Genomic DNA, 27289 nt, shown 5'->3' with positions numbered 1-27289 from the left:
GAGTAAAAAAATAATTAAAATATTATATAAAATATGGCAAATTTAACATGATTAAAAATTATGGGAGTCATAAAACTAGACTTTATTTTTGTTTATTACTTGATTCCTGTTTAAAAAATTAAAGGTTGCAATTATTTAAAATTTTTTTCCTAGGTATCATCTGCCAGTTCATGTGATCGGCCACCATGCTGTGAGTCCTTATTCAATAGTTTTGCCATTATCTACTGAGTATTTGGCCTTGAAGCCTGTGTCAGACATGCTAAGAATAGCTTGGAACCTGGCATGGTATCATGGGAGTGATAATCTGTTGAAACACATGACCTCTGAAGCTAAAATTCAAGAGTAAGTAGTTATATTAAGATAAACTACATGCAATTAATTAGGCTTCACTTTTTCTGTAATTTAAAAGCTTATTTTTACTTGATATAATCAACTGATTCTAACTTGATTATATTTTCATTTTGTTTTAGATCTATGCCTATTAAAAATATGTCAAACCATGTAGGCTAGAAAGGATTTTATTCTGTGCTCTCTTGGAAACTATATAGTGCTTATTCAGTTAATAGTTGAAGTTAAAAGTGCGGTGACATTAGAGTAAAGCTCAATAAGTGTACCTGAGAGTGTTCCTGCTTCTAGGTGCCGTAATCATTCCACATGAGCATATTGTATTAGTGTGTCCTTGGTAAAGAGGAAAACGTCAGTATTCAACTATGATACTGATGGATTTATATGTTAATTTTCTTTTAATCTTTTAACTATAAGTTAACCTTTAATGAAAAGCAGATGGTGGCAAAAATAGTTTTTGAGAGAGGTTTAGGATAGAAATAAACCTGGGCTTATGTTGTTCTTTTTAAATTCTTTTTTGCTTGTTTGTTTTGTTTTGTTTTGCCTAGGTTTTTAGGTACACTGCAGCTGGCCCCAGAAGATATCCTTATGCTGAAGATCACATACACAGCTAGTGGACTGCAAGAATGCCTTCAGTCCATTGTTCAGGCTGGAGGCCACAGGGATGTGAGGGCTGCTGTCACCAGGATGAGTTTTTATCTTTTGAATGACAAACTGTCTTTGAAGGATGACATTGGGTCATGTGGTGTTACGTTAAAATCCTTGGCTTGGCACACTGTGCTAAACAGGTTAGTGTAAGTTTAAGGTTGCCAGTTTAAAAGTTAAAACTAATCTGAATTATGTTTAGGATCATCTTCAAATCTTTGATGAGAAGAATGTGTATTTGTACAGTTGTTATCATGAGAGAAATGCTTTTTATAGAAAGAAAAACTCTAGGATAGTTTGTTATGTGTGATAAATAATAACAGAAGAGAGAAACTTAACCCTGCCTTGACATTCATGGATTATTTATTAACCTACCTTAGAAAATTTTATCTCACAAATGTAAATAATCAGGATACCACATGGATGAATCATACTGAATGTTTATTCTTGTTCATATTGTAAGTAAATTGAGAGAGTTAGTGTATTGACAAATAGGTTTGCTACACCTGCTACTGGTTGTTTTGTTTTGCTTAGATTTTCTTCTCAAATAAATGATTTCATTTTTCTTTTTGATCAATTTTTTTTAAAGTAATGGCCATGTGACTGTCTTTTGATAGTTACTAAAAAGATTCTAGCTTATAAATTTCAGATGTTGAACTGGTAGCAGATGACTACATGTGAAACAAGACTGAGGAGCCCTCCCTGCAAGCAGTTTTTTTTTATTTCATTGTTCACATGAGTAGTGTAAATGTGTAATTTTCTTAATGACACAGTGTATCATTTTCAAAATAATAGGCCATATGAGTTTGTAAATTTGAACTTCTCTAGTTCATTGTTAAGGGTTGTAATAATAACTAAGTCTCTCCAGTGGGATGCCAAATCAGCTAGTGGGATAGCTTTGCTGAATAGTTGATGGCTTGGTTTATGGTATTTTCAAATTAGTTATATGAAAAAATAACTAAATGAACTATAATTTCATATTGTTAATATATGAATTAAATTATATGAAAAATAAAATTAACAAATGTAAAAAATGTCACTTTTTAATTGCTTTACATTTTGCTGTTGTCTCTGCTTTTGTGATTATTTATAATGGATCTTTTATGGAAGCATTTTTGTATCATGTGCTACACGGTACAACTTTTCACAGCCTCTTAGTATACTGTTCCTTGAAATAGGCCACAGTGGGGATATTATAGTAGGAAAACTGATGAACACAGCACATTTGTACTCTGTTTTGTCAGACTACTCCTTTTACATACACCAACTAAAGAATATATAAACTTTGTAGTTTCAGTAAATTTGGTATATTCTAATTGTCAGAAAATTAAATGACAAAAGGCATTAATATATCTTGGCTTCATTGTAGAGAGTAGATTTTCTTTTGTGCATTAAACTGTACTTGTATTTTATATCACACTGAAGCAGAAGCTCTCTAATGTAGCAATGGAAGCCTCTAGTGTAGTCAAATTGTACAGTAACAGTAACTATATGTGAGTGTCACATTTTTATGATGATATTTTCCCTTACATGGGCAGGATGGTGTGCTATATTCGTGCATTCAACCAACTGTGGATTGAAATACTAAAAAAAAAGTGCTGCTCTTGGAAGGGACCTGAGCTCATTACCAGCATCCACATTGTATGGTTTAGAATTGCATATAATTTTAGTGTATGGAGATATCATTCCCTTATCAGTCTTACTGGTCAGCTGTACACACATTGTGCACATGCAAACATATAAATAAACAGTTCCTCTAAAGGAAGCATCTGTGATGAAAAGATGTTTTTCCATGCTGCTGTTTCCTAAACAATACATTGCAACAACTGCATGTCTGCATAATAATTACATAGTGTTGGGTAGTCAAAATAATGTGGAGGTAATTTAATGCTCATGGGAGGCTATCCTCAGGTTTTTTGTAAATACAAAGCAGTGCTACAGAAAGGACTTGAGCAATTGCAGATTTTGGTGTTAGGAGTCTAATGCAGACTGGGGAGTGTCAGAGTCCACAGAGATGATTTTTGTCTTGCCATGTACCCGATGAGTTCCGTTCTTTTTCTTTGTTAAGTAGCCATGCATCTTCAGTGTGAGCCTTTTAAAGAATGACTGTTCCATTTTTGGACTTTGACCTTAAGCTCTTGTTTTGAATTGTTACTTTGTAATTATACCTACCAGTATGTCCTTTAAACTTACTCAGAATTAATTCTAACTGTATTTGCATGTGACATCTCTCCAATTATTCAAATACAATTTCTTCTCTAATTTTTCTCCTCATTTGCTCTCAGTGTTATTTAGATTTTTTTGTTTGTTCATACTTCCATGATATGACGAATTTTAAAAAGAAAGTAGTGATGTTTAAAGGAGTAGACAAAGAATAAAGAATGTTATCTATTTTTTCCCCTGGTATATTTAGCAAACCTTTGTTTACCTACTAGGTGCTAAGCTTTTTTAGGAAATTTTATAGTAAGTAAAACAAACATGTCCCCTGCTGTCGTGGAACTCATGGGAAAGGCAGCAAATAGTGTTGCCAAGGTAGGACTGCTCCCAAAGGGGAGACTGGATGAAAGAGTTTCTAATAACAGCAGGGGACAAATGTTTCATTTGAAGAAGCTTAAGTCAGGAAATAATAGTGTTAAGCAGGTAGAAAAAGAGGACAGATGCCAGGCAAAGGGATGAAGGCCTCCCGTTAGGAAAGAGTATCTTTGAACATCAGAAAGACGGAAACCTCATGTGGCCTTGAGGGATATGGGAGCTGATACAGTTTTATGATTTTGTTGGATATCATGGATGATGTTTTGAAATTTTTATGGCTTTGACATTTTATTTTATTAGACTCATTTCTTTATTCTGTCTTTTAAAAAAATAGTTTTCTAATCTGTATTCCTTTAAACCAAGATTTGGTGTTTTTGTTTTTCTTTCTTTTTTCAACTGAATACCATCTTCTCAAAGTAGACATTGTCAATGAAAATGTATGTAGCAATCACCATATTATAGCAAATATGCATAACTAGGTTTGTCATGGTGTTGGACTGCTTACATTAGCATTTATATTCTAATGTAGTAATCACATGATCCTTAAAAATTACCTAACCATATCTTTGCCTGAATTTTCTCATTTTAAAAATGGAGCTCTGGAGGTTTTGGAAACAGGTTTTTTAAAACTGTGGCCAAAGGCCAGTGCGTAGTGGATGCTGTGTGACACACTTCTTACTATTTTACACTATTGATAAAGCTCCTGTGGGTGTTTTTAAATAAGCTATTACCAGTGTTGCTGAATCTCACTTCTCTTCCCAATCACCTTTTTAAAAATGATTTTCCAAGCTTTTTTCTCCCCTTCAAAAGAATTTTATTGTCTAACAACCTTCTAACAATCTCACCAGTGTTTGTTTAAGAATCTCAGAATGTTGCTTTGGTGTCTGTTACTCTGAATTCAGAGATTCTTCTAAGCCTTTTTTTCAGGCTGTTGCAAAAATCTAGTAACTTCTTTGCAAGGTGTGTGTGTGTGTTTCCCTTCTTCTTTCTTTCTTCACTTTGCTACCTTGATCTTACTAATCAGTCAGATGTGGATTTGAAATAGTAATTCTTTTTGGGGGGGGGATTTGAGACAGGGTTTCTCTGTGTAACAGGGTCTAGCTGTTCTGGAACTAGGTTGCCTAGGCTGGGCTGGCCTTGAACTCACAGAGATCCACCTTCCTCTGCCTCTGATTCGGAGTGCTGCAATTAAAGGCCTGCACCACCACTACCCAGGAAAATCTTAATCTTATCAGAGAAGCCTGACACTGCCAGTTTGGAAATGAAAAGTGGCGGGAGTGTGTTCCTCTCTGGCATCCCCCTTGGCACTTTTCCTTAAGTTTCTATTTTAATTTTGTAAGGACTGGGTAAACCTAAAGTTCCATACATGGGAGGCAAGTGCTTTGCCACTGAGCATCAGCTCCAGTGGAGTATGCATCTTTTCCCTTAGCGACTCACTTTTCACTTCATTTGCTTTCATCAAAACTATCATGTTTTCTCTACCATGGCTGAAGTTTCGGGGGCTGATGGGTTTCCTTCATCTGTGCATCTCCCAGTACCCTACATAAGCATCTAGAGTTCTATCTTAGAAAATATGTGCTTGTGTTGACTATACATATTTGATAAACAGTGATGACGTGTACTTTACGAAGAGCTAGAAATCATAATTATTCTCTTTTTCTAAAATACAGGTTTTTACAAGTACCTCCTGCTTGCACTGAAGATGAGAAACTGCTGATAGATATTATACATTTTTTGAATAAGTTAATAAAGGAACAAAGAAAAAATCCATCAATAGGACTTTTACACTGGATTCTAGAGTTACTTCTTAGGCATGTAAGTATGTTCAAAGAATTTAAATTTTTGGATTGGGAAGAAACTTACTTGAAGAAACTACTTATATAGGAAAGGATAGTGTTTTTATAACATGTGCTTAGTAAAATAATTCTTACCTAGTGGTGAATGCTTAGTGGAATATGGCCTTTGAGATATCATTGACTCTGGTTTTTAATGGACATTTCATAGGATGAAACAGCTTGCATCTTGGTTTTTAATAAATCCAGTTCTGTTTGTGAGATTTTTTGGTTATATTTTAATATTTTAATTAATGTTAGTATATTTTTAAAAGTTTTTATATATTTTGGGGAATTTCAGACTATATTTTTATTATGTTTTCTCTGTCCCTTAACCACTCCCAGATCGTCCCTCACCTCCATACCCACCCAACTTCATATTCTTTCTTCTAAAAAACACTAAAACCAAAATAAACAATGAAAAGAAAAAGCATGTGTATGAGTGTGCATGTGAGTGAAATTTTTGGGATGGCTTATGTAAACTATCAGATCATTAGCAAATAGTGAGAGTTTGATTTCTTCTTTTCTGATTTGTATCTCCTTGATTTCCTTTTGTTGTCTTATTGCTCTAGCGAGAACCTCAAGTACTATATTGAATAGGTATGGAGAGAGTGGACAACCTTGTCTTGTTTCTAATTTCAGTGTTTTAAGTTTCTCTCCACTTAGTTTGATGTTGACTGTTGACTTGCTCTTAATTGCCTTTATTATGTTTAAGTATGTTCCTTGTATCCCTGCTCTCTCCAAGACCTTTAAATGATTACCTTTCTTATAGCTCCTCCCAGAACTTTGTCAGCAGGGATGAAACTTTTAGTTGAACTAACTAGCTCTGTTTCTTTATGTTCTATGGCATAAACATTTGGTGTTTTAAGCAACAGTGTGTTGCTTTTAAGTTTTTGAGTGTAAAGAAAAATAGCAAAATGCCAAAAGTCAGTGTTCTGTTGCTGTGAAGAGATATCATTACCATGGCAACTCTTATGAAAGAAAACATTCAATTGGGGCTGGCTTACAGTTTTAGAGATTTTGTCCATTATTAGTATGCAGGGATCATAGTGAGATTCAGGCAGACATCATGATGCTGAGAGTTTTACATCCAGATTCACAAGGAGCAGTACAAGAGAGTGATGACTGGCTTGAGCTTTTGACACCCCAAAGGCCACTCTAGTGACACACTTCCTCTGAGAAGGTCACACCTACTCCATGAGGCCACACCTCCTAATCCCTCTCAAGTAGTTCCACTCCCTGATGACTAAGTTATCAAATACATGTATCGGTGGAGACATTCTTAATATAGGCATGGCAATCAGTAATTTCTGTTTAATTTTTACTTGTACATCAGTATAAATGTTTCCTGTTTGCACAGACAATTTAGAATCTTAGTATGAATAGGTTCTTCACTTTCTCAGTATTTGTGGAAGTCACTTGTCATATTAAGTGTCAGCCACCCTTTGGGCTATGATACTATAGAAAATATATTGATTTATTAACATAACTTAGTTATATGCCCTGATTCTTTTATTCACATGAGAAAAACTGATTTGTCATCTTTGTTTTAGGTAATTTGAATTGTTTCATGGTTATTTTTTTGCTCAAGATAAAATAAAAAGCTTGAAAAAAAAAGCATTGCTTGCATATAAAGTATAGTAATATAAGTTAGAAGAAGGCAAACCTCCAGGTCTTTCCCAAAGTTTCCCCTGATATTTTTAGACATAACTATCTGAATGACATATTATCAACATACTTTGTAATATAAATGCTTTGAAGTTTTTTCACTTTACTTCTTTTTATTAGATGCAATACAGGCATTTTTAAGTTGAGTTCTTTTAATGAATTTAGTAAGAGCAGTAGCTACATTTAGATTTGATCAGTTTGTATGTTATTATATGCACTAGTTATGTGACACAATACTAACAATGAAGTATTAACTAGATTTGGAGTGTGATGCCTCTTGCTCTGCATTCAAAGGATATACCTTCTTTTTCTATCGATTGCCTATTTGTATGATAGATGTGAAAACAAATACAGTTTCTCAGAAAGTTAAATGGCATCTTGTCTTTTCCCTCTTTGGCATGGTCTTTGTAACACCAAAGTGATTAATGTATGTCCAGCCATGCTGCTATCTAGCATCTTATAATGTTTTCTGATCTCAGTATTATTAGAAATAATCCTCTTAATATCTTCAACGATAGGTTTTTAGTTGATAAACCGGACAAGTTTTGCAAAGTGGAAATTTGATTCACTTCTTAACCTATCATATTGCATATCAAATACTATAGCACTAATAATTCTCAACATCTCAACAGGGACATATATTGTGGGACTTTTCATGTTCTACATAGTCATATTGATAAGTACCCCCCCCACGACCACCCCTGGATAATATGGAAAATTTAAACTTATTACAGTGATTTGTCTTAGTAACTTCTTGGCTTACAGTTTTTATTTTTTTTAATTTTGTCTAATTAAAGCATGGTCTATTAATACTGGTCAGGACGATGGGCATGGGCCAGGTACATACCCAGGGTTCCCAGAGAATGATAATGAATTAGACGAGTCAGGTACTCATAAAAGCCAAACCCACAAGGCTACATACTTCCTTCTAGCTTTTGTCCAATCAGGGGCAAGTATACACCCTGACAAACTTTCTGCCTACATATCTCCCACCTATGTGTGATCAAGCACATCCTGTGCAGTTGGGGCAACAACCTTGTTTACCAAAATGAAAACACGTGGCTTGTTATCTTACATTCTTACATAAACTACAACCCCATGCTTTCCAGGAAGTTTTCTGTCCTTGGTCAAGACGGGCTTACAGGTTAACATTAGCCTTCACAGTGTGCCTTTTTTTTTTTTTTTTTTTTTTTTTTTTTTTTACAGTTTTTATATGAGACATAATCAGAGGTGGGCACACTCTTTGTTTACCATTAAGGAAAACTGTAAATCAGTGAGTATCCATACAGAGTTGTAAGTCATGCTTGAGGAACAGTCAGCCATCAAAACAAGTTGTAAAGAAAGATGGTAATCAGTAAGTAAGGGCAATGTTTGGATAGTGTGGCCTTTCACTTAGTATCAGTTTTGTGTAAAACACATTATAATTCAATTTCTATTTCTAGTCACAGAGATGAAGAGGATGGTTGGAGCTAAGTGCTCTTCCCTTCCAGATTTCATTGGTTTGATTTTGTTCTCATTTGTTCCCCTCAATTCTTTGTAATGGATTCACTTTCTTGTTGACATAATGCATTAAGACCATGTTGAATTTAGAATGTCTTTATGAATGCAGTTAAAGCCTAGGTCTGCCAGTTTTACGAGTTGGATATTAACACACCAACAAAAAACTAATAGGAAGCAAAACATATCAATCAGAGAATAAGCATATTTTAAAATGTTTATGTTTTTAGAATCCAAACCCACTATTAGACCTGCTGGTTCTGACAGAGTCACAAGCACGAGAAGAAACAGATTACGTCCGGACTGCAGTCAGACAGCAGCTGCAGAAAGAATTGATTGCTCTTCTCAATTCCTTGTTGCTGGTTTTCATGACAGTCACGGACAGGTACCATTTGTGTTCTTTGCCATTTGGTTTCATTTATATAAAGCATAATTTTCTTCTATTTCTAAGACTTCTTAGTTCTTTTGTTCTTGACTCTGTATTCTTTAAATTAAGAGGTATTCATCAGATAGGCTTAATCTCTTTGTGTTTCCGGTAGAGCCTGGTTGTAATTTCTTGATCTTCTTTAATATACTAGACATGTATGCATATGTGTTAGAGGAAAAATGAAATTATTTTTCTTTGTTCTCATACCATGGTCAACATAGAGGACTTTTGACTCTTAGAAGTTGCTTTTCTCCTTACCAGGAAACAAATAATTCTGTAGCAGTGAATGACACTTGGTTTTGTCTAATTTAGTTTAATATGACACAGTCTACCTAGAAATTCCATAAGCTTCGTAGGTTTAAGGCTTAATGTTAAGAATGTCCTTTTCACTCTTACCTGGTCTCCGTAGTTTTTGAAGATGGGTATTTTCCTGCAATTTAGAGAGAGACAGAAAAAGAAAGAGAGAGAACGAGAGAGAGAGAGAGAGAGAGAGAGAGAGAGAGAGAGAGAGAGAGAGAGAGAGAGAGAGAGATAGATTCCATTGAATGACCAAAACCCACCCACCCCACCTTTTGGGAATGTGGATGTTGTATTCTTAAATTTACTACCTGCTATCTGGGGATGACAGTATCTTTAGGGGATCCTGAAAGGAAACATTTGGGTTATTTGTAAGCCCTGGAAGAGGTAGCTGTATCATTTTTTTGTCTAGTTTGTGCGTAATGGGAAAGTGCAGGACTTGTCTCAAGTCCTGGCTAGAGTAGTCTGTTAGGCTGGAGCATCTCAGCTAGCCACCTTGAAATTATTATGAGCAGTTTGTAATCCAAAGCCGGTTTTAAGTGGTGCTATCAGCTGAATGGCATCATTATGAACCAGGTGGAATTGTTGTAGGGTCCCATCTTCCTGTACACTTCAGAGATTACTGTAGGAAAATGTATTGTTCTCTGTGGAAAAGTTAAACATTATTTATATCAAAACAAAAAGTTTGAATTTTGATAGACATATATTCAAAGTAAAGCACTGTAAAGATGAAAATCGGTATGGGGAGAAGTAGAATTTTGAAAACAGAGTTTTGATAACCTTAGTCCCTAGATTTTTATTTTCCTTCTGTCCTATACTAGGTGGCTATTCTGATGTGAGACAGGAACTCTTGAGTTTTTCTTTTAACAACATGATTGGATTTAGAAAAGAAGATAGCCACAGTCCAACTTTAAAGCCAGCTTTGATTTTTGAGTCAGGACTACCATTATATTGAGAAGTAAGGATATATGTATGTTTAGGTAGTGAGATTTTACCCTGTAGAGAATGTTGGTATCATAGGTCAGATTCCCCCCCACCCCCACCCCCTTTGGCTTGGTGATTCTTTCTGGTTAGCTATCTTTTCTCTTTAGGCATCTAGATGTCCATGGTCTCTTTAGTTTTTGAAGATGGGTATTTTCCTGCAAAGACAAGAACAGATCACTGCCCCAACCCTTATGAGCTTTTCTTACAGCTTGTAGATTGTCACCTCTTTGTATGAGCTGCCGTTTTCCTTTATCCAGAAGTTTCTCCTTTTCAAGCCGAATCTTGATTAATTTTGATGGTATCCTTAACTTTTCTTCTGTGGAAACAAGAGAAAAACCTCTTCCCTATCATAGCACATCTTCCGGTTTCCATTATGAGGTCAATACATCCTTGAAGTATACCAGCTGTGTTAATTCAGAACATTTTTTCTATTGTCCAATATCTCTCTGCAGCTGTTGTTCCTTTCTCAATAGCCTTAAGGAAATTCAAGATTAATAAAGCGTTGTGCCATCTATTTCTGGTGGTATTTATCATCCCTTTCTGTTTATTTAACATATCCTTTAGAGTAATATTGAAAAAATTTCAGGCTTCATTTAGTAATTTGTTATATAAGGTTTTAAATCTAGGATTATATTTCTGAATGCATGCCTTGGCACTTAATTTTATGAATTTTTTCTTTAGTAGAAAATGTTCTATTTATGACAGTTTTGCTTATATGTTTAGATTTTGGGGTTGAAAAGGTGAATTTTAATTAAATGAAAATACTTTTATGACAGTGATTTAAGTGTAATATTAATATTTGCAAGTTAAATTCATGAAATGTGTATTTTTTAATTTTGGCTTTCTAGGGTGGCAGTGCTAATATTACTTACATATTATTTTCAGCATGCTTGTTATTTTATTTCTCCTGCCTTACCTTTGTTGATATCTTTTCTATGAGTCCTTTGAAAAATCTTATTTTCACAAGGAATATTTTCTACCGTCTTGTCTAATTCATACATTTCTAATGTAGTGCACCATCAGAAACCTTCTCAGCAGCCAAGACAGCACCCTGCCCCTTACTGTGGTTTTCCTCCTTTTCTATGACTAGGAAATGCTTGGAACTTTTTTATGTCTTCCAAACCCAACTGTCTCTGAAGCTGCTCCAGTGCCTCCGAGTTACAGATGCTCCTCATTTCTATGGCTTGCCTGCCTTGGAGCGGACCTTAGGAGGGATGGCCCACCTCACTGCTGTCCCTGGGTGGAGTGCACACTCTCCTCTCTCAAAGCCACTTGAAATTTGTGGGAAGTACTTGTCTGGCCTCCTGGAGGTAAGTGAGAATGACAACTCTAGCACCTAGATATTGTTTATTGATCATTTTTCTTATTTCCATGTCAGGAACAAATGCAGTTTATATAGTTATATTTAAGATAGATTATAGTACAGTAAATGTGTAACTTATAATGGTATAAAATGTTTTAATATTTTTAAACAAATGTGAGCTTATATATGCATATTTTCATTTTGAAGAAAAACTAAGAATTATCTTGTCTCTTTATGGAAGCGGTTTGTTTTTTCACTTATTTCATTTAGCTTGCTAACGTTTTGTTTTTCACTTTCTCTGGGTGTTGGGGCAGGATGGGGTGGGGGTCATGCATGCCACAGCACAGGTGTGACCATCGGAGGACTTACAGCAGTCCTTTCTTTCCTGGTACCATGTGAGTCGTAAGATTGAACTTGGTTCACCAAGCTTGGTAGCAATCACCTTTACCTTCTAAACCATCTAACCAGTCCTGCTTAAATTTTGTAAATTGTGAAATAAAATACATAACTGGAAAATACACAAAATTAAACAACTGTCCCAGTGAGTTAATACATAATTAAAGCCCACTTGATTGCCCTCAAGTCTCCCAATATAACCTAGCTGACAATTCTGGCAACATCAAGCATGCTCATTTTGGAAACCTTCCCCAAAGGCTTTTGGTTCTTGGTACTCTTTTTCTCTTCTTCTTCATTCTTGATAGTTTCACTATGTAACTCATGTCTGTGTACAAAATATTTTCTGAACTTTTTAATGTGAAAATGGAACCATTTGTTTTGATTGGTTTCTTTCAACAATATTCTTAGGACATTTATTCATTTGGTTGCTTGTAGGTGGGGTTTGAAATTTTTTATCATAATCTACATACTACAACAATGAATTACATTTAGTGTTTTGATGTTTGTGTTGCTGTGAACATTATTGCCTTGTGGTGAAAATGAGGATGTTATATACATATATTTTAAAAATTTTTTCTCATTTATATTGATTTATGAAAATTTAATTTTTATTTATTCACTCTCTGTACTCATCTACCTTTTTTCCAGTTTCTAATCTAATGCTTTTAATTATTCACTTATTGATAGATTTTGTTTATGAAATTATTCAGGCCTGGAATGTTCTATTTGGGAAGATTATGTTGAGTTGACTTTTTAGTAGATCTATATTTATGTAATTAGAATATTTTTATGTTTGTATTAGCATATTTTTTCAGAATTAAAATTTTTCATCTAAATTTTCAAAATCATTGTCTATTATTCATTTCTTAATTATCTGCTGCATCTATAGTTCCTGCCATCCAGATATAAATTATACTTTCTCCATTTTTTTTTAAGATTCATTTATTTATTATGTCTACAGTGTTCTACCTACATTATGCCTGCAGGTCAGAGGACACCAGTTCTCATTACAGATGTTGTGAGCTACCATGTGGGAACTGAACTCAGGATCTCTGGAAGAGCAGCCAGTGCTCTTAACCTCTGAGCCATCTCTCCAGCCCTCTCCAGTTTTTATACATTATCTCACCAGTGGTAGTGTTTGTTAGTGTTATAAAGGAAGGAACCATCATCTTCTCTGATCTTCTCTGTGGTACTGGCAGTCTTGCATGTGTGCACATGTCCAGCTGACAGACTTCTTAGCAGAATTTTCCGAGATTATTCTGGAATTTGGAAGCCTAAGAGTCTTCATGGAACTGTCAGCAGTGGATTCTCATGCACTTTCACTATTAGAAGTTGGCTATGTACTTCTAAGTTTAATGTGTGTTTTTAATACCTAGATATATTTTCTTTTATTTTTATGCTTTCAATCTTTTTATTGTTTAGGATTTTATACAGTGTATTTTGATCCTGTTTGCTCAGTCCCCAAACTTCCTCCCACTCCTTCTCTACCCATCCAACTTTTTGCCCTCCATTTTTTAAACCAGAGTGTTAAAAACCCATATCTATGTTAAGAATTTTGATAATCTTATATTTTGAGTGTTATTTCTGTTTTCTTTTTTTTTACATTCTGAATTTTCTGTTAGATTTGGCTGTTCACTCAGAAAACTTTTCAGTGCCTCTCTTTTGTGGACAGCAATCAGTACGTAGAGTTTAAGGTTTAACTTGCTTCCTTCCATCCTTTAATAAGCCTTCTTTTCCTCATAGCTATGTGACAAATATTGTTTGGTGGTCTATGACCATTTACCTGTAGAAGCTTATATATACCATTATTATTCAACATATAATCTTTGTTTTACATGTTTCTACTCCTCAGTGGCTATTTAAATGCTTAGCACAGTGATTGTTATCTACAGTTTGTTTTTCTCTACAACTATCTTCTGTTTTTAAAGAAAGACTTGAAAGTGCTAAAAAAATTTCAGAAGTAGTAGTATAAAATTCAGTACAAATTTACTGTAGCCTTCTTAATAAAATACAGTGTTTTTTAAATACACATACATACCAAAAGGATATAGTAGAATCTTTCACTTTAATTCCTCCATCCTATAAGGTGTTTACTATCAGAAATATATGATAATTTCGTACAAGTGTATTAGCTAAAGAATCGAGTTCTGTTTGGGGAACAATGCATGATCCATACAGAAATTCTCTGAAACAATTGCCACATATTTGAGAGAGTTTTCTAAGTCAAACATCAGGACTTTCCTGGTTCAGTTGCTAAGTTAAGAGTGTTTCTTCACAAGAGAAATACTACCATGTTGTTCCTGTTGGAGAAGTGTCAGAGCTCTCTGCTGTGTGGAGAAGAAACAAATGAGGACCAGTGTTTGATCACTAAGAAGTAAAGAAACTTTCTATTTGAATTTAGTAAAGTTTAGCATAACCCTGGTAGTCAGAAAGCTTTGTAGAACTAGTAATTTTGCATATCCTTTTTAACTACATATTTAAAAAATTTTGATTAAAAATGCTACAGCACTTAGAAATACTATATTTATATTGTAAATTTAAAAAATGTTTGGTAAGATACTAAATAAATATTCTTCAAACAAATCCCAAAGTTGAAAACATTTAAAAATATTTTTTAGCTATGGTAAAATTTGCTACTGTAGTTACAGTTAAGTTAATTAATAGGACTGTTACAAATTTATGTGGCTAATATTTGATTAGCTAAGTTAGAAGAAAGATACTCGCTGTTATATACCCTTAAGTGTTAAACCACCACAAAATTCCTTATGTTTGCTTTATAGGTCATTACTTCGTTTTATGTAGAACGTGGAGGAAATGCTATGTCCTTTATGGGCAAAGGTGTTACGAAGAGCACAGTTCTTTGCTTACTTCATTTGTCCCATGAGATGATGTCCCAGGCACCAAACTCGGTAAGAAAAACACAAGCTGTCATCATCCGAACTATTGCTTGATGGACTATGTCTAATACATTTCAAGCCTCCGAGCTTGCCACGTGAAAATATTATTTTTGACTTGTAAGTAAGACAACAAGAATTATTTGCATGGGGGTGGGTAGTGGAGAGATGACTCAGAGGTGAAGAGTGCTTGCTGCCCTTCCAGGGGACCTGAGTTTGTTCTCAGCACCCACAATGAGTGACTCACAGCCACATATAATTGCAGCTCCAGGGGATACGGGGGTCTTGTCTGCAGGCACCTGCACACGTGTGTCATACACACACAAAGGATGAAAGTAAAATCTTTAAGACAATGATTATTTAGGTTTATAACATTTCTTGAAAGTTATATGTGTCTGAATTTATTTAAAAATTAATTTTGGCTGAAATCATTAATTAGAAAACACCTTTTTTGTTTTATTTTGTTTCTTTTGTTTTTGGCTAAGTCATGGGAGAAAAGCCTTTGTTGAAAAATTGTTTTAAGGAAAGCCAATTTTTTTTTTTTTTGCTTTATTTTGGCCAAAAATACATTATTACATTTTGATCTTCAAAATTTTAGTTAAAATAAGTTTTCCAAACTTACTTGAAGTACTCTGTCCTTGGTTTTCATTCTAGGAGTGGATGCCACTTTGGTTTTTGCCTTTGGGTAGTCACAGTGAAGAAGATGCTCCTACTCAGCAGGGGTTGGCCTGGCTAATTCCTTTATGGGTTGATCGAGATCCAGAGGTCAGTATAGAGGAATATCAAGTTTATGACATCCAGATTGAAAAGCAACTGAAATACAATAGATATACTTATGTAGTAATGTGGGTTATTGTGATTGATACAGCTTATGTTTTATTTGATGTCTCTCTTCACTCAGGCTACCATAACAAAACTCTCTTGACGGGGGTTATTGTAGTAAGAGAACTTCTTGCCTTATAGTTTTGGTGGCTGAAAGTTCAAGGTTGTGTACCAGCATTGTCGTGCTCTGGAGAAGGTTCTTATTTTCATTGATATATACCTGTCTTTTTGCAGAATATCCACAAGATTTTTACTATATATTTGTCAGGAAGTCACAAGTCTGGTTGTGGGTAGGGCATCATTATTAAGAGTTCATTTCATCTTAATTATCTTGAGGAAACCCTATTTCCAAACAGGTCACATTGGAAATTAAAGCTTCCACTGAGATTGTGGGGAAATTTTTCAACTTAACTTTCCTTCTCTCTTCCATTAAAATCTGTATTGTTATCTTTTCAAGTAAGTACATTAATCTCTGTAAACAGATTAAAAAAAAACACCTCCCAAATAAAACAATCTTAACCCACTGCAGTATCAACTTTTAAATTGTGAAGTCCAAAGTTTGCTTTGAATATTATCTAAATAAATAGAAGAGAATTCATATATTTCATTCTGAGGAAAGAATTTATTCTCATTCAGCTAGGAGACTGTGAAACACAGAAATTATGTATCTCTATCTGAGGGTAGACTAGTCGTAGGGTTCTAGTCTCATATCCAAGTCCTATTCCCAAGGGTAGAAATAGGAATGGATGAAATGAAGTTTCAAAGCAAGTGTATATGCTGAGGAAGCAAATACATGAGCACTTAAATCCAAAGCCCTTTGTCTTATACTGTGGGTTACAGCGCCCGCTAGAGGAATGTTTTCAGCCCTACTTTCCTACCATTCGGTGGTAGCTACTGTGGTCCTTAGGATTATGCAGTGAGAATTTAGCTGACAAATCTTGAAGCTTACCCGGTTTACCCACCAGGATCACTCATTCTGATGGAGGAGGCCTGAATACAAGGCAGTGGGAGTATTTGCTTTACCAATAGTCACTGTTCTCATTGTAAATCCCCTGTGAAGCCATAGTGCTCCCTTATGGTGGGATTTATCCCCCAAGCCCCAGCAGTGCATTAATCAATTCCTGGACACAATTTCCTCTATGCATTGGTGTATTAGATGACTTGTCCCAGCAATGTTTGATTCCGGCAAGAAAGTAATCACAGTTAATACCCATATTCTGTCAACCAGGTCTTTGTCTGAACTTAAATCTTCCCTCCTACAATTATCTTCTTTGGCAGACAGTTGGTCAGTGTTGGTGTCCAGGCAAAGAGATCTCCATTGGGACATTCACAGATGCTAAGGACAAGAATTACTGCATGTCTGAAGTTGTTGAGCCATAGCTCTTAGAGAGAGAGCCAGAGTGTCCTGAATTCACTCTGCCAGAAGATAGGTAGTGCTGTCCCAAGCTAACCTCACATTAACCTTAAAACATTTCCTTAAGTCTTTGTACTTATTTCTCCTTAAGTCTATTGAGGCAAAAACTTTACTGCTTGTAATTTACCCTGAGAGATAGCATAGGGTGTAATCTGTAGAGCTCCTTTCAGGCAGCTAACATCTGGCAAAAGTACTAGCATGAACCAAACACCAGGCTTCCCCTATTTGTTTAGGTATTTTGCCTAGTTACCAACAGGTAGCCTGACCTCTTTAGGCTGTCTCCTTGGGCTCCAACCATGCTATTGTGGCTAAGGACAGCACCACCATCCCTGAGGAACTCGTCTAGGCCATTCTAGCCCAGTGGAATTATAAAGGCAGCCCATCACCTTAGAAACTGAGGAGAAACATCCTTGCTTCCAAGCCTAAGGTATGAGCAGCAGACCTGAAGATCTCTGTATTACACTGGGATTATAATTCTCTTTCAAGAGTGATGGCACATATTGCCTATAGAACCCAAGCCCGACAATCTTCCAGTTCTTTTTCTTCCCTGCCATTCACATTGGCATTGGCATTGCTGATCCAGTCTCATCTCCTTTCTGGCTCCTGCTATAATGCCTCAAGATTCATCTCTTCATGGAACAGTATTCAGTCATAGCTCTGTAGTCTTTTCAGAACACATAGTTATCTGAGAATTTTCTTAATTGCCCATGATTGTTCTTTTTTACATGTGTATTGTTAATTGTTTATTCAATCATATTTTCTTTGCATTTTTCTGTAGGCACTCAGGAGGAATTTATACACTCAACACTTGGCTTAGAAATATTTTCAGCTATGTATACAATTTCATTGCTCACAAAATACTTAACACTTGAACACAATTAGATCACTTTTACTTCTGTGTGTCTAAAACAGCTTTCCATTACTATAACAAATGCCAGAGTAAAACAACTTAAAAAGAAAGTCAAGGTTTGTTTTACTCAGTTTTGAAAGTTTCAGTTCATAGACAGTCAGACTTGTTGCTTTTGATCCTGTGGCAGTGTCTGTGTGGGAGCTTATGGAAGCACAGGTGCTCCCCTCTTAGCAGCTGGGCAGCAGAAAGAAAAAGTAGAAGGGCTAGGGTTTCAATATTCCTTTCTTGGACTTGCTACAATATGATTAGAAGGCTTCTAACTGCCCTATCCTTAAAACAGTTCTTTTTCCTTCCAGTGGTTCTATGGACGGGGGCCACACATTTAACCCACAAGCCTTTGATGGTTGCTTGTCCAAATCAAAGTACCATCTTATAAGAACCACCCTTCTTGCATACTGTATTTCTAGTACCATATTCTCATTTCTTTCTGACATCACACCATAGTCATCCTTGTAGCTGATCTTCCTGATATGAACTTCCAGTCTTTTAGACTCTAACCCATCTGTACTTCGGAAATCACTTCTGTGTTGCTGGGTATAGTTTCAGTATAGTTCCTATTCTGGGTAAAGAAAAAAAATCTGGTTAATGTTCTTGGGTTGCCATAATAAATAACGCAGAATGATCGCTTTCAAAAGCAGCAATTTTGCTAGGTGATGGTGGTGCACGCCTTTAATCCCAGCACTTGGGAGGAAGAAGCAGGTCTCTGTGAGTTCGAGGCCAACCTGAACAAGAGCTAGTTCCAGCACAGGTTCCAAAACTACAGAGAAAGCCTGTCTCAAAAAACAAACAGGCAAACAAATGAAAAAGCAGCAATCTCTTTTCTTATGTTTTTGACCAAGCACCCAAAGATCCACAGTTGGCCTCTTGGGAGGTTCCTCCCCACTGTATGGATGGCTGCCTTCTTATTATGTGTTCATTTTCCTTTTCTTGTTGCAGGCACATGGAGAAAGACATCTTATCTCTTTTTGCTAAGGCAGTTACCCCATTTCATTTTAAAAACCTAGTAATACTTAAGTGCTATTTTAATACAAAATTCATATTATCGTTGTAGTTTTAGTCATTTATTCAATGATATTGAATAAGAAATAGTAGATCTTATTAAAAATCTTGATTTGTGGAATTGTTACTTGATCTGAACTTGGTATAGTTTTAGGAGCTTTGTACTTAGACTTATTACTTGACTATTATGGCTATGTTATTTTTATCCTGTAATTGTCACTGAAAATGTACTTTTGGGTCAAAATTCATAAATTCACCAAACTATTATTTAAATAGCAGTTATGCTATGACTACCATTATTGTGCCAAATTAAGCTTCTTTGGAATGTCTTTTTCTTAACATAACTTTTGAGAAAACACTGCATACCCTAGAAAGAAATGTAACTCAGCTACATAATTTTTAAACAATGTATTAAAAAGTTGAAACTATTTATTTGCAAAAGATATTAATAACTTAAGAAAAATAGAACAAAATAAAAGGGTATTTTTTTATAAATGAGGAATAGATAGAAATCATGTTCAGTAAATATAACTACATATCTTCTTTTCTTTCTTGAATAAAACCTTGTAAATTATAATTACTTTAATGCTTACTTATACCTATTTAGTTTACCTTCATTTGACAATTGGTTATAGTCTACTTTTTTTTTTTTAGGTCATTAATTTTTTTTCCAACCTTGATACAGAATTTCTGTAGAGTCAGTTCCCCCACTCTTTCTCTGTGTCTTTAGTATGTAGGAATGTAAAGCCAAGGCTGTATTCACACACATGTAAGACCCTGTTTTTGTGTGTCCTTTAGTATATAGGAATGTGAAGCCAGTGCCATACTGACAGATGTGTAGGACACTTTTTCTGAGTGTCGTGTAGTGTGTAGGGATGTAAAGCCAATGTCACATTTATGGAGTTCTAACACTTCCTTTTACCAGAAGGATGACCTCATGCTCCGAAAGAGTATCCATGGATTTGATATCTCTGTCTTTACGTGACAGGTGAGATTCACCTCACTGGGACTGGGATCAGCACTGACTACTATTGAAACTGGCTGTGTGGCCTTGGCAAACAGTTGTCAGAATATTTCTGGTGGACTCTGGGGAACTGTGGTGAACATTCTTCTTGATCAGTCTGAATGCAGTATGGTACGCCGGGAGGTAGGTCTGAGCTAGCATCCTAATCCCGCTGTGGTGAACATTCTTCTTGATCAGTCTGAATGCAGTATGGTACGCCGGGAGGTAGGTCTGAGCTAGCATCCTAATCCCGCCAGCCTTTGTGTCGTAGAAGTCTATTGCCGTAAACCTCACTTGGCTTGCCATTTAGCAGGGTGGACTGATCAAAAACCATTATTTATTTTGCTTACAAAATATTTAAATGAAAAGTTATTAATTCTTAGTGAAAATTCAAGGCATTTATTCTGATAAAATTAAGGCAGAATATTTTACATTTTTGCATTAAATATTTATTTTGCATCTGTGTGCATGCATATGCGGTGTGCTTGTACAGTCACATGTTGCACTGTAGAGGTCAGTGGACAGCTTTCCAGAGCCAGCCCTCTGTTTCCATCTGGGTGACAATTCAGCCTTGGCAGCAAATACCCTTACCAGATGAGCCCTCTTGCTGATATATTTTAATGTGAACATTGAAAAGTAATTTATAGAAAAGGGTTGTTTTTACTCAACATGTGTAGGTCTTTAGTGTTTATAAACCTTTATTAATAAAAAAGTATTTTGAAAATAACATTTCACATATATGTTAATAATGTGGGAAGAAAATAAACACCAATATAATTTGCATTCTTAAAATTATTTACTTGTTTATGTCTTTTATTTGTGCATGTGTGTGCCTGTGAACACCAGAGGACAAATCTCCAAAGTCAGTTCTTTTGCTATCTTGTGGGTTCTAGGGAGCAAACTTTTGTCACCAGGTCTCTCCACCACTGCCTCTACCCATTGAGCCATCTTGTCAGCTCCAGTTGGTAGTTTCTTTTTATTGCTGCTACTGTCAAAGTGATAATTCATACCAGTAGCTTTGAAAATGAAAGCTAATAGTTCTCAGAGGTTTCTGAAGAAATCAGCAGCTCCTGGACCACCACTAACCAATATCCAGTGGCAAATGCATAAAACCAGTTTTCTTGTTAGTAGTTGCTGTCATAATTTCAAGTGGTACTTCTTACATCTATGGATTTTTTTTCTTCATTAATTTCAAACTTTTAAAATTGACTTCAGTGAAGATGGATGGACATTTTACTCTTAGAATTTTACAAATTTTTGTTATTCTTTCATTATAATTATACCATAATCTTTCATTAAATGAAAATCAAGTCTTATATTTGTATGATTATTTCATTCTGTTGTCTGGTATTGTGATAGGTAAAATTGGACCTTTGTGCTTCAAGAATAGTTTGTATGAGAGAGGAGACAATTGAGGAGGGAGAAGGCAGTGTTTGCTCTCTGTGTGTAACCCTAAGAAGGGATGTGAAGATACTATGTTTCTTAAATGATTCTAGAATGGTTTATACTAATCATTTTTCTGTATGAAACTGTATTTTGAAATAGTAAAAAATATATTTTCTAATGACATTTTTATATATTATATATATATATAGTATAATATATATACTATATGCTCATTACCTAGTTCAGTCATCAGCTAACAAGAACTGTGGTGTATGAGATCTCGTGAGGCCCTCTTAGTGTGTATAATGGGCTAACTGCAATCTCTGTTATTTAGTTACAGCAGTTGGTTATTTCAAAGATGACAACAAGATGGCAGTATTGACATTTTGTGTTTTTAATTTTCAGGCTGCTTTTATTCTTCAGAATCTCCTTGTAATCCCAATGCCTTCAGAAGTTATAAAGGATTATACTTGGCAGGTGGGTATAAACAGTTATTAGTCTAGCAAATATTTTATCTTAATTAGTTTTAAATTTTCAGCATATGTGTGCAGTTATCCATTTATGTTCGGGGGTTTCATGTTTGTGAATTTAAGCAACCAAGAGTTAAAAATACTCAGCAAGAAGTAATTGTACTGAACAATTGTAGCCTTTTTCTCTTATCATTCTCCTTAACAGTATTGCATGACAACCACATACAACAGCATTCAGGCATTGTGACTTAGAGAACTTTTAAGTTACACACAAGATATGCATAGACAATGTACAAATGTACAAATTCCACCCTGTTTTTATAAGGGATTTCTCTGTCTACAGGCTTTGGTATTCATGAGAGTCTAAGAACTAGTCTATTGTTGATACCAACTTTATTACTCAAAAAATTGTGTGTATGGCAGCAAATACTTTTTAGTTAGATGGTAGAAATTGTCTGATTCCTTTTCATGTTTGAACATTCTCCTGAGCTAGCGAAATGTCCCAGCAATGGGGGAAAGGAGAGAACTGACTCAGTAGCGCCATCCTTTGACCTCCACACATATGCTGTGGCATATGTACAACTTCCACTATACACACTAGGTTTACATATTTCATGTGTGTGACTGTTTGGCCTTCAAATATGTGTCTGAACGACATGCATGCCTGGAGCCCACAGAGGTAAGAAGAGAATGACTAATCCCTTGGAACTGGAGTTACAGATGATTATGAGTTACCATGTAGGTGTAGTCAATCAAACCCTGCTCTTCTTTCAGAGTGAAAAGTGCTCTTAATCACTAAGCCATTTCTCCAGCCTTCAGTAAAACATTTTATTTAGATCTGTCATTCATCCATCCTTCCTTCTGTCCATCCATTATCTGTCTGTCATCTGTCTGTCTATTTTGAGTCAAGGCATCACCATGTAGCCTTGACTAGCTTGGAACTCATGATGTAGACCAGGCTGACCTCAAACTCAATAGAGATCTGCCTTCCTCTGCTTCCCAGAGCTGGGATTAAAGGCATGTACCACCACCAGCCTGAAAAAATATTTTAAAAATATAATAATAAAATTGTAAGAAAAAATAAATCTCTTTGCTGTAGTGGCTCGTATTTTTTGAATTAGTATGCTTAGCATTACATATACTAGATACTTTTCTAGAAGCTTCCAGTATATTAACTGGCATAATTGTTGGCTCTGTGAACTATTTTTCTCATTGTATAGAAGCTTTAGCACAAAGCATTGAAATAGCTTGATGAAGCCCCATATTTAGTCAGTATTATATATTTTCCGAGTACAGATAGTCTCTTTCTTATCCACATCACTAAATTGGTTCTATAATAATAAGATTGGTTGTATTTACAAATGCAATCATATTAAATTTTTTTCCTTTTCTTCTGTTAGTGTACAGTTGGATTTATTTCTTTTCTTATATATTAGGTTTTTTAAAAATAGTGAGTGCCAAGTCATTAAATAGTTAACATATAAATAGATAATTTGGAGAATATGAAGTACTCTCATTGTAGTCATGTGTTTTTTATCATTTAATCTTCATCCTCATTTTAGGATTGTATGCTTATAATAATGTTGTATACTACTTCACAGGATCTTCTATAAATCTGTTTATTTTTAAATTTCAATTAGAATATGCTAATTGTTATTGAATAAAGCTGAGCTTCTGAAAGGCAGGTTTCAGTTTGTAGCTTGATGTGTGATCCAGCTGGGATTAATCTCCTGGGCTGTTTACTTCTTCAGTCTTTGCAAAGCCCAGTTTGTGGTGCTGGTGCTAAAAGTCATCTTTAGCCGCGTATGTGTGTGTGTGTGTATGTGTTGTGTGTCTCTGTGTGGGTGTGTGTCTTTTGGGGATGTGCCTCTGGTGTATGTGTGTGTGTGTGTGTGTGTGTGTGTGCATAATAGTGTGGGTTGAGAGGTGAGAAGACAGTTTTGTCAAGTCTATTTTCTTCTTCCTCTTTTATGGGGTCTAGGAATGGAACTCGGGCCATCAGGCTTGTACATCAAGGGCTTTTACCCTCTGAGTCATCTCACCATCTTCTAAATATAGTTCTAAAAATATTTTTTTATTGTCCAGGTTTCAGAGTTGTAAAGAGAGCAGCTCAAGACAAGTATCTTATATACTATTTGTGTATGTGTTTTTGATAAACAGAAGCACTCATTATTGTCCCATATTAATTATGTTATTCATACATAAATGTTTCATATTTGCTCTAATTAATATACATATTTTTCACATTTTTCTGTATACATCATGAAGCACCTTCAATATTCCACAAAATATTTCTTGTTGAAGTCTTCCTAATTCCTAATAAGTTCATAATTTATGTGCCTTTATAGATTTCTAATATATTTAGGATCATTTTTATAGTCTTTTTTGGATTATATTATAGTACTTTTTAATGTGTTACCAAAGTAATTTCATTTTAAAGTTCTTACATGTAATTTTTTGCATAGTTTTATTTCTATCATATGTAAGAAGTCTGTTTACACTGTGACTATATGAGTAAAATATGTGTTTTACAGTTGAAATTGTAGTTTATTTCCTTCAGAACTCTGTTTTCAAGTTAACTGGATAGTTCTAAGATAATTAATCTGCATTTTTCTTTGCAATTATGTTTATAATTGGTACTTGATAACTTAAGAGTTAATTTTTTTTTTTTCATGCACTGCCATTCTGAGCTCTCCCAGAAATTCAGCAGGTGATCTGTGAGGTCCAATGTTCAGTTCACCTTCTGGGGACAAGGGAGATTATGGACACAGACATCTTGAGATAGAGCCATTAAGCCATGTGAATTTCCCCATAGTGCAAAAAGACATTGATGACATTTGAATCTGTGGAGCGAAACCAGTATAAATCTCTTTTATCCTGGCCCTTGGACTATTTATCTTCAGTGGAAAGCCTAAGTCAGGCCTTCTTTAGTGCATATGCCGGGCATGGCACCCTCACCAGTAAGAACCTTTGTCATTGGAGAATAGGGAGTCATCGAATGGCTTAGTTAAAGTCAGTCAACTGAAAATAAATAATGGTATCTAATACCCATGATTTTCCATTCTTTTGACATTCATTTGAAAACTTAAAAGTGATTTTGAGGGATTAGAGAGAAGGCTCAGCAGTTTAAAGCACTTACTGCTCTTTCAGAGGACATGAGTTCGATTCCCAGCACCAGCATCAGGCAGCTCACAACTGCCTAGATCTCTTGTTCCAGGGGATCCAATATACTCTCTTCTGGCCTCCGTGGGTACCCATACATACATGACATAAGTGCGTACAGAAACACACAGAGACACATAAATAAAAAGGCATCCTTTAAAATGTTTTTAATACAGTAATTGTTTATGTTTTTAGAAGTGATGGTTGTTTCGAGTAACATATATCTGTAGTTATAGAAAGCAATAGAGTAATTAATGATATTCACTACCTGTTTCCACTCACAGAGATGTCAGTCTCTGAATTTAATTCTTCAGGAGCCCACCATATATTTCCAAATAATATATTTCCAGTATTGTGTTTATTACTCTGACACCTGCATATGTATTTAGTTCCTGTGTGACTGACTCCCTGTAGACACTGTTATCTCTTCTTGCTCTTGCTGACACTTTTGCCTTTTACCCTGCAGGGCCCCATTTAGAAGACAGACAAGCTATGCCTTAGGTGTTATATTAGTGTCCTTTCTCCTCTTCCTTATTTCTGAGGCCAACCTTTGCCAGTTTTTATTTAAATCTTTGCTTTGTGAGGTTTGATGATATTTATATTCATACCTGACTTTGTCTACAGATTGATTATGAACAACGGAAATTACATAATTCATACTAAGTGATTTATGGTTAAAATTCTTTATCCACCCTTCTATGGCTGACTCATCTAGTTCTCAGTTGCTTATTTATGTGTATAAGAATGCACAGAATTTAAAAATGGATTTATGTGACATATCTTTTCTCTTTGGAAATACTGTTTGTTTTTCCTGCATCGTAAGTCTGTATCACAACTCAAATTCTTCTACTCTTAATCTTCTTTCCTCTTTCATTTGGACCACCTATCCTAGGAACCATCCCTAAATTGTCATATTCTTATCTACCTTGTGAATTCTAGCATATTTAAAACTGTCTTTAAATATTTTCTGGATTGTTAGTTTGGCTATTTACTCTGTACTGAGTTGAAAAACCATTCTTCCCAAGAACTTTACCCTATAGTTTTCTGGCACCCAGGGCTGTTGACACTTTCTTTTCTTCTTTATCTCTGACCTTTTACTATTTATGTTTTTATTCATGGTTTTCTAGAATTTTATCTTAAGTTTTTTCACTGATACTCATTAAGCTCTTTACTTGAAGGATTACCTCTTCTATACAATCTCTTTATATTTTGTATTTATTTTTCAAAATGACTTATCCTTTTTCTGTGTTTTTTTTTTCTTTTTTCTTTTTTTAACTTGAATGTCCCCAAGGGCTGTGTACTAACAGGGTGCACTATGGAACACTGGTAGAACTTGAGAACTGAGGCTGCACTGTAGGAAGTCTCTGAGGGATGTGCCTTTGAGGGGTGCATTTTGTCCATGGTACACATGACTTTTCTTGTTTTTTGATTCCTGGCTACCAGGAGATGGTCAGCGCTCATCTGCTGGTCATGGTGCCATGCCCTTTTATGATGTTTCTGCTTAGCCACAGACCTAAACTCATTGAGCTAGCCACCTAAAGATGAGGTCTTCAAAACCATGAACCAACACATAATTTTAATTCTTTGAACTTGACTTCTGTATAGTCAGTGTTGAAAACTGATTGGCACTATTATGTTGTATGTTTCCAGAAATGATCCCCATCGTGAGCCTCTTGGGTTGGTCTTCCCAGACCCCTGTGTCATAACTAGATTTATACTGCTTTCTGAGATACTAATTTTTTTTTGTGAATAAACTAGTTTGGATTGTTATGCCTTTACTATGATATCTTTTTTTATCTGTGTTTTTTAACCCTAGTTTATCTTCTTAGAAAGACTAGAAAAAGAACAAAAGCTACAGCAAAACCCTGTCTTGAAAAAAGAACGAGTTTTAAAAAATTGTTAAATAAAAGTATAATTTGGTTAGATTATCTTTATAATTTTATAATTCAGAGAATAATTGCTAGAATTGTTGTAGAGATTACTTATTACTTCTCACTCTACCACCACTTTTAAAGATAGAAAAGTGGGACCTTAGAAGATGGCGGGTTTGTAACATCCCATTTCTAATGCTGTTGCCATTGTCCGTCCAAAAGGCCTTTGATGGGGTAAAGACTCGGCAGATCTAATTGTGAAGAGCGCTGAATAGTTGTTTCCATTACAATTTATGTTTCTTTATTTGTTCTCAGTAAATATTTATGAATTTAGGACTCTGTGATAGAGGAGGCAATTACATAGACATAATTCATAAAATGAATTAAATAATTTTACATGATTAGTATATTGCAAGGTAAAATTAATCATCA

General features: G+C 35.2%; 1 protein-coding gene across 1 annotated transcript in view; it reads left to right on the top strand.

Annotated features, from left to right (window-relative positions):
- The window catches only part of Rttn (rotatin), a 139796-nt gene that overhangs the window by 61492 nt on the left and 51015 nt on the right, over positions 1-27289 (top strand). Inside the window, exons 24-32 of the mRNA XM_057789236.1 lie at positions 154-342; positions 894-1133; positions 5193-5337; positions 8750-8904; positions 11318-11537; positions 14707-14835; positions 15475-15585; positions 19954-20112; positions 21760-21831. Coding sequence (XP_057645219.1) covers positions 154-342; positions 894-1133; positions 5193-5337; positions 8750-8904; positions 11318-11537; positions 14707-14835; positions 15475-15585; positions 19954-20112; positions 21760-21831 — 1420 coding nt within the window. The remainder of the gene's footprint in view (positions 1-153; positions 343-893; positions 1134-5192; positions 5338-8749; positions 8905-11317; positions 11538-14706; positions 14836-15474; positions 15586-19953; positions 20113-21759; positions 21832-27289) is intronic.

Source organism: Chionomys nivalis, chromosome 14 (assembly GCF_950005125.1).
Source record: "Chionomys nivalis chromosome 14, mChiNiv1.1, whole genome shotgun sequence".
NCBI lineage: Eukaryota > Metazoa > Chordata > Mammalia > Rodentia > Cricetidae > Chionomys > Chionomys nivalis.
Note: the sequence above shows the minus strand (reverse complement) of the source record. Positions and strands in the feature narration are given on the sequence as shown.